This window comes from Periplaneta americana, chromosome 12 (assembly GCF_040183065.1).
Source record: "Periplaneta americana isolate PAMFEO1 chromosome 12, P.americana_PAMFEO1_priV1, whole genome shotgun sequence".
In the NCBI taxonomy this organism is placed as follows: domain Eukaryota; kingdom Metazoa; phylum Arthropoda; class Insecta; order Blattodea; family Blattidae; genus Periplaneta; species Periplaneta americana.
This window is the reverse complement of record NC_091128.1, coordinates 69,788,956-69,796,992: the sequence shown is the minus strand read 5'-3', so window position 1 is coordinate 69,796,992 and position 8,037 is coordinate 69,788,956. Positions and strand designations below refer to the sequence as shown.

At 36.2% G+C, this 8,037-nt stretch overlaps 1 protein-coding gene across 1 annotated transcript; it reads right to left on the bottom strand.

Moving 5' to 3' along the window:
- Positions 1–4,680: 4,680 nt before the first annotated feature.
- On the bottom strand, positions 4,681–7,441 carry LOC138710544 (tigger transposable element-derived protein 4-like). Its single transcript, XM_069841516.1, has 2 exons — positions 7,212–7,441; positions 4,681–6,986 (listed from the first exon to the last, which is right to left on the bottom strand). Exon 2 carries the CDS (start codon positions 6,983–6,985, stop codon positions 5,039–5,041), a length of 1,947 nt encoding a protein of 648 aa, XP_069697617.1. The 5' UTR covers position 6,986; positions 7,212–7,441; the 3' UTR covers positions 4,681–5,038.
- Positions 7,442–8,037: the final 596 nt, after the last annotated feature.

Sequence of the window (8,037 nt, the reverse complement as noted above, 5' to 3'; positions counted from 1 at the left end):
GCAAAAGAACACGTACACAAGGGCCAGGAATTTTGGAATAATGTTGTCTGGTTTGATGAGACTATAGTTAACCCATTTGACTCTGATGGCAACAGCAGAGTGCGGAGAAAACCAAGTGAGAACAATAATGTGGACAACACATTGCCAAACTATAAAGCATGGAGGTGGTTATGTTGTAGGAGTGCATGTCAGCAAGAGGGGGTGGTAATATGCAGTTCATTGACGGTCTAATGGACAAGGAAGTGTGCGTGGACATTCTTAAAATGAATGTGAAACAAAGTGTAACAAAATTGGGTATGATGCCTATGACAACGACCCCAAACATACGGCCGAAATAAATAAGACTTGGTTAATTTGGAACGTGCCTAAATTACCGAGAATTTTCCCTCAATCTTCTGATTTAAACCTGATTGAACATTTATGGGCTTATCTGAAGCCAAAGATCTACAGCAAGCATCTTTATTCGAAAAAGGAACTGAAAATGGAGATTTCTAGGAATGGTAAAAAATTAACCCTCAGAAGTGTGAACACCTTGTGAGATCCCTGCAGCGAAAAATCCAGTGCCTTTCTGTTGTAGCAAATGGTATCACTGTTTACTGGTCAATAAAATGAACTACGAGAGAGAGTCAAAAAGTAATCTTAATAATAATTGTTTTATTAATTGAATATGTATAGTACAATAACACAACAAACACTTTATCACTTCTCAACATAGTATAACAGGAAAACTTGCATTGAACATAGTGGGAACTATGTTGAAAAGTTATCACGTATTTGTAGTCTTATTGTACATATTCAATTAATAAGATAATTATTAAGGTTACTTTTTGGCTCTCCCTCGTATTACTCAAAAAACATATCTACATAAGTGAACTCATTTAATAGAGATCCAAATAAGAGAGAAAAATAGCGTTCCATTCACCCGTAACGAATATATTTATTGTAAGGGGGGCACTAATCATTCTACAACAATGAGGCACTCTTCACGAAACACGATGACACATGAGTTGACCTGGTGAATCCTGGGAATTTCTCAGATTTCGAAAAAATTGCAACGAAAACAATTTTTCGAGTAATATCTAAAATTTAGAGATCTGAAAACGTACTATATAGCTTATTTCATTCATCTTTTCATCTCATGCAAAAAAAAAAAAAAAAAAAAAAAAAACCTTTTAATGCGATTTCATTTTCATCGTAATTTTGTCTCGTTGATTTCAAATAAAGACCTATTAATTACTAGTAAAATGATATTCAATAGGAGCAAAGTCTGTCCAATTCTTATAAGTCGCTATACATAGACGGAAAGATGAACGGGACGGACATACTGATGGAATATTCAATACCGACGTCAGAGTTTCTAAAAATGTGTATTTCAGCGAAAATAATTTTTTCAGCATCACTATTACAGGAAGTAAAATTGGGGCAGATGCAGTACACAGCGAGATTCAATAGACCTAATAACGTATTCCTGAAAAGTCGGGAGACTACAGTTCTGCGGTTACAAGGCAAAAGGTGATGGGCATATTTATGTCGGTTTTTGGCGAAAATAAGATTTTGCGATATGTTATGCATCCTGATGGTATCTTCACAGTAGCAAAAGCTGACATTATTTTTCCCTCAAACCCGTTGTTTACGAAACATGATTTCTATGATTTTATACGATCATTAAAACTTTAAATCCTCGCTCCTGAAATATTGTATGAAATGACATACCATATTTTGCCTTGGAGCCACGGAATTTGAATCTGTAATATTAAAATGTTCGTTTATTACATTTTAGAAATTATGGTGACATGAATTTCCGTACGCTCGATTTGTTAAAAAAATTATGCTATTACCTGACATTTCCGAAAATATTTAATGATTTATTCAATAATAAATATTATTAGTCTGTATTTCTAACACGAAACATAATCTTTCATTTTCTTTTCATAAAATGTGTGGTTTCATATTAAAATAAGACTTAATTTATCAACTTATGCTTACACTAATAAACCTCAGAAATTCATGTCACCAAACTTTAATAAGCTATTACCACAGTCCAGTATATACAGTCACGAAGCTCAATACGTAGTAAATATGCATACATAGATAGTTACTAACCACTAGGATCGGTAATATTGCCTCATTATAGACAATGCAAAATAATACCGGCACAGTCTATTGTTCCTAGCACCCTCACAACTCAAGCTTCGTGACTGTATATACTAGACTGTGCTATTACTTAAAGAAGATTCTCACCCATTAGTAACAAAATGTTGGTAGTTTTACAATATGAATAATATGTATTTTAGAACTCTGACATAATGTAAGTAGCCTATATTGGATATAATACAGCATGTATAAATCAAATGAAATCAAACCAAACATACCGGCATCACTCGTTTCCTTGGTTACGGGAGCCTCCGACTAAGCGTGTAACAGAGAAGCCGTTGCTGTAGATGACTAACGTTCGAATCGAAAGAAAAAAAAAGCGACGGCTACATCAAGGTAGCAGTGACATCGCAGCACATGGATCATCCCAGTTCATACGTTTATCATTAAGTAATCCATTGCTACCTAAAATGCGTATAACGAGAGACTTACGTTTTCATTTGTATTGATTATTTTACGACGATTTATCAAATGCGTGCGCCCGTGACCAAATAATCGAAAATGAAATTCCATTCATTACCGAATGTATGAACATCGCAAATATTATAAGGTGTTGAATAATTCTGAATAAAGAATACATGCGTACATAATCTATACTTGTTTCTTTTTTTAAGATGGGACATGGCAGTTAAGCGGCCGAACTTGGAACTACAGTGCTATGTTGCCAATATGGACTACCACACTGCCAGCTGATGGAAGCTAGCAATTGACGTTAAGATGGCCGACGTTAAAACATTAATTGACAATTGACGCGAAGGTAAAAAAAAATACAAAAATCGACAGAGAATCAAAGACAAAACGTTCCAATGCTAACATTGTGTTCACAACAACGAGCTATAAATAAGAATATAGAGTGGCAATCGCGCCGCCATATTTGAAACTTTTGAACCTATGTCCGCCATGTTTTAACTGGTCAACAAGTAGGCGTGATTCCTATAGAATAATACGGAAAGTGACTGTATAGAACATGTTGCATCTTATGAATCTTATTTTATATCGCATTAACCCTTATATTCCATTTTACTTACACTTCTTTATTTTAACAGCTGTCAGGAAACCCATGTAGCAACAGTTAATTCCATACATCTTACATTAATATCGAAGCTTAATGGCCGGTTTCACCAAGCTTCTTTAAATCAGCACAAACGACTTGTCAGCAAATGGATCGTTTAATTTTAACGGAATCTTTAAAAGTTGACTGTTTCACCAAGCCTCGTATCTTTAAAATTAACAGGCGTTTACTGACGATGGGATTTTGTACTTGTATCTTGCATGTTTTGTTTTTCATACGACCATGGCTTCGAAATCGCGAATTTCATTGGTTACATATGATCATGGCTGACTTTGTTTGGCATGAGGAAACAATCATAGGCAAACGGGTAAGAGGCAGTAATTTTAAGAACATCTTCCTAAATACAGTATGTTGTCATACCGCAATTAAAAAAAAAAGGCAGCTGCTTCCAAATGTAAATAATGGGAATGTAGAGCAGTTAAATTGTAGCTTCTAAAGGAAATCTGAGAAAATTTAGCGGACTACAAGGTCGACAGTTGAAAAATTGATGCCACAATTAATTCTATACAAAGCATTCTAAGCAGTTATATTAGGCCTAAATTTAGGATGGGAAATCGCCTCTTCCATAAATTGCATACTACTTTTCCACTGTATTTCATGCAGATTTATTAGTACCCTGTAACAATTTTGCCATGCTTGTGTGGCAGGATTCAGGAGAAGTGTCATTAAATTGGATTTTAAGGGGTATCCATTGTCTCCTAAAAGAAAATCTCTCTGCACCCTTTTCATTTAAAAGGCATCCTCCTTTGGAATGTTGTGCTATCCGTGTATATCGTAACATTATCTTAAACCGAGAAGAATCTGTTGGAGAGGCGTTAAGTGGGTGATTCCTATCTGTCGTATTCTAACCTATTACAATTTCAATAAACTAGCGCTTAGTTCTGAGGTAGAAGTGAAAATCGTTGAACTTATAAGGGATTTTTTGTGGTAATGCAGTTGATCGTATATGCAAGGCATAACAAAAACCTAAACTAATCACAGATTCGTATGTCCAAGGTGTATAAGCAGAGTACGAAGGAAACTACCTCAGCACTAGTTTAGCCACAATTTTTCTATGCGGCGCGTTACATAGGCCTATGAAATTGTTTGAATATTGAAGGTAAAATAGGATCTTCTATTGCAGAATCTTTTGGCTGTATTACTGCCAGGATATACGATTGGAACATGTACACAATCTATGTTGTCTATGACAACATAAAATTTAGCTATAAGCTTATTAGGCCTATAGAAATAATGACTATTGTAATGTTGATAGTACGTCTGATAATTTATTCACATATCTAGACAATACAGCTTTTGATACCCCGTTCATATCATCAATTACTATTTAAAAACTTCCCGCAACGTTATTTTAAAACGAGAAGTGTCTGTTCAAGAGGCGTTAAGTGGGTGATTTCTATCTGTCGTATTCTAACCTATAAGGGAGCCTGGGGAAGTTTGACCCATTATTTTTATTTTATTTTTATTTCCAAAAATAAATTTCCTTAGAGGTGATGAAAACATACCATTAGATAGACTAAGATCTCAGACATATATGGTAAATTACAGAACAGCCTATTCTTAATGTATTAAATTTCATATATGTTTTTTAATTATACTACTTTCTGGGTCAAACCTCCCCGCATAAGGGAGGTTTGGCCCACATGTTGGGAGGTTTGACCCAAGCCTACAAAACAGTACAAGTCTGCAATATTTAAATAAATTAGGAACATGAATACAAAGAACACTATTTCTAACAAAAGTACCAAACACAAATATTATAAAAATATAGAAAATAGTAAAAGTTCCACTGAGAAATAGCACTGTTTTCACTTAACGCACATTTAAATTAATAAATCTCACTGAGAACCTAAGTTTTGAAGACATTCTTTCAGTTCCATCTTGAAAAACTGGTTTTGGAAGAATTTTCATATCTTCAAATGGCACATAACTAGTGTCTTCAACATCAGGATACACAAAGCAGTCTGACCCGAATCGGTAGCGCCGCATGAATTTCACTTTACACTCATATTCTCTGATCTGTATAACTTTTCCAACATAATGGCATGCTGTCGACTTGGTGCAGAACTTAACCAAGACGAAATCACCACTTTTAGCAGACATCACTCCCCAATCTTCATTATTCACCTCCTCGCAGTCGTCATCATCAGTTATATTTTCAGAAGCCTCGTCCTCATCAGCCGTAGGAGTAAAGTGAGATTCTCTTCTCTTTTTCCTCTCCTTTTCAATTGATACAGAGTCCTCACAGTCATTAGGAAATATTTTCCTAATAGTTTTGGAAGGAAGGGTAGCCTGATTTCTCTTCCTATTGACGCGTTCTTCGTACTCTTTCTCAATAGCTGCTTTGACAGGTGTGTCTGTCAACACACGACTAACAACCCTTTTGCGGCCATTTTTACTTTTCTTTGGACCAGCTTTCGGGAAAGGTCTTACTTGTTCTGGTGAAATTCCACTACAACTTGGCTGGGTAATCAGTATTGGATGGGGTTCTTTGCTTATGGCTGCTGCATCTTCACTGGCAGGACTTGGTCGATAAGTTACATATGAGCTCATAAAATCAGTAGAATTGAAAATAGTGGAATCAAATGGCCAGATCCCAGTGCATTTAAAGCCACTGATTATATTGGCAGGAGTGAAAGAAACAGGAAATGCATTTCCAACAAATTTTGGGATCTGGTAGATAGTTGCAGTCTCTCCTGGATGAGTGGTCATGAAGTCATCAATAGCTTGATTGTAAACAGTTTTGAAGGGCCCAAATACAGTTCTATCAAGTGGTTGAGTTTTATGGCTTGTGTGGGGTGGCAATGTTATTAGTGTGATACCATTGTCCTTAGCGATCTGAAGTGTCTGTGGTGTTACGTGAGATTCATGGTTGTCTAAGATGACAAGCACAGGACGTTCTTTAGAGCACTTTGTGTGTTTGATAAAGTGTTCCCAGTAATGAACAAAGGTCTCTCCAGTCATCCACCCACTTGGACTAACACCAGCACAAGAACCCACAGGAGCACCATCAATCATTTTATCATTTAATCTCTGTCTTGGATAGACAAAGAATGGTGGAACAGCATTTCCTGTTGCACTTACTGCACAGCAAAGTGTAACAAGTGTCCCCCTCTCAGCGGATGTCATTTTTGAGACCTGTTTTTCCCCTTTTGGTGCAATTACCTTGCCAGGTTTCTGTACATTTGTTACCCCAGTTTCATCCAGATTGTAAATTGATTCTGGGCCAAATTTATTGGTGTGATACACAGAACGAAGATTCTGGAAGAACTCGCCTACACTTGTTGGGTTAAAGGCTGTCCCTCTCCCTAGACTTTTTCCCTGGGGATTCCGCAGTGACAGTCTTGGGTGACGATGCATGAATCCTCTCTCCCAATCATAACTGGCTTGATTGTTTCTCTTCCAATTATCACCGATTGGTTTACCTCTAGCGACTGCATATTCATAAGCAAATCTTCGCAACTCTTTAGGAGTAAGACCATAATTCAACCTAGCTGCTGTTAGAAGGTACTTTTCTAAATCATTTTCCTCTTCTGAACTAAAAATCTGAGAGCTGTTGTGGTCTGCCTTGAAAGCTGTTTCATTTCCTTCCTTTACTTTAGTAACATACCTCCCTAAAGTCTTCCTATCAACTTCATATTCAACTGCAGCTGCTCGAATGCTCACATTATCATCGAGGACACGCTTTACAGCAGCTTTCATTACTCCTGGATCTACTTTCTTCCTTGGATTTTCAGTAGGTTTCCACTTGAAAGGCATCCTATTAAGAAATAAAAAAAATGTTATGAAATCACACACCATAACATGGGTCACACCTCCCTGCAATTTTGGGTCAAACCTCCCTCATGGGACTTTTTGTATATACTAAAATATTTATATACTTAATAATAAAGAAAACTACACAATAAATATATGAAATTGAACCTAAAAGGATGTAGAATCAAATGTAACTATCACTATTACCATTAAGATTGCAATTACTTACTTGGATTCTTATAAACAAGAGCATCAAACCAACATCAGCAAGCAACAAATCAAACAGGAAGTAGAATCTCAGCTGTTCTTGGTTTCACTGCCTTGATGAGCATAAATATTACCTCTGACATTAAAAGCAAAGAGAACCATGACAAATAGCAGAGATAAAAATGGCGGGATTTCAAATTATAGAGATGGGTCAAACCTCCCCTATGGTCAAACCTCCCCAGTCTCCCTTACAGTATACCGGTATTCAGTTTCTTCTAGAATCATTCTTACCACTCATTTCTTTAATGTGTAGCTTTCGTGGAATTCTTTATCACTTAAATCTTCAAAATGATTATTCCGAGTGTTATTACAACATATAAGTTCGTCGTTATGTTGAAGTTCTAAATAAAGAACTTCATCATCGAATAATTACGTCCGCCATGTTGTTGACTTCTTAACGCATCGTTACTGTTTTAACGCGACGAATAGATCCTAATAAATTAACGATGAATTTAAAGATGCGTTAGCAATAATGATACTTGATGAAACACAAAAACTGACTAACGTGTCATTAAATTATTTAACGAGACGTTATAATGATAACGAAGGTTGGTGAAACCGGCCATTTTAAAGATGTGAATACAAGTGGGCGTGGTTCCTATAGGACGAGGCTGAAAGGGCTGTATATAACTTGTTGCATCTTGTGAATCTTATTCTATACTAGCCGTACCCGTGCGCTCCGCTGCACCCGTTAGAAATAAATATAAAGTAATTACATAATTAAAATAGGACATTTGATCAGGGAACATTCGTGTTTGATACAACGATAAATCGTTTATTATGTTACT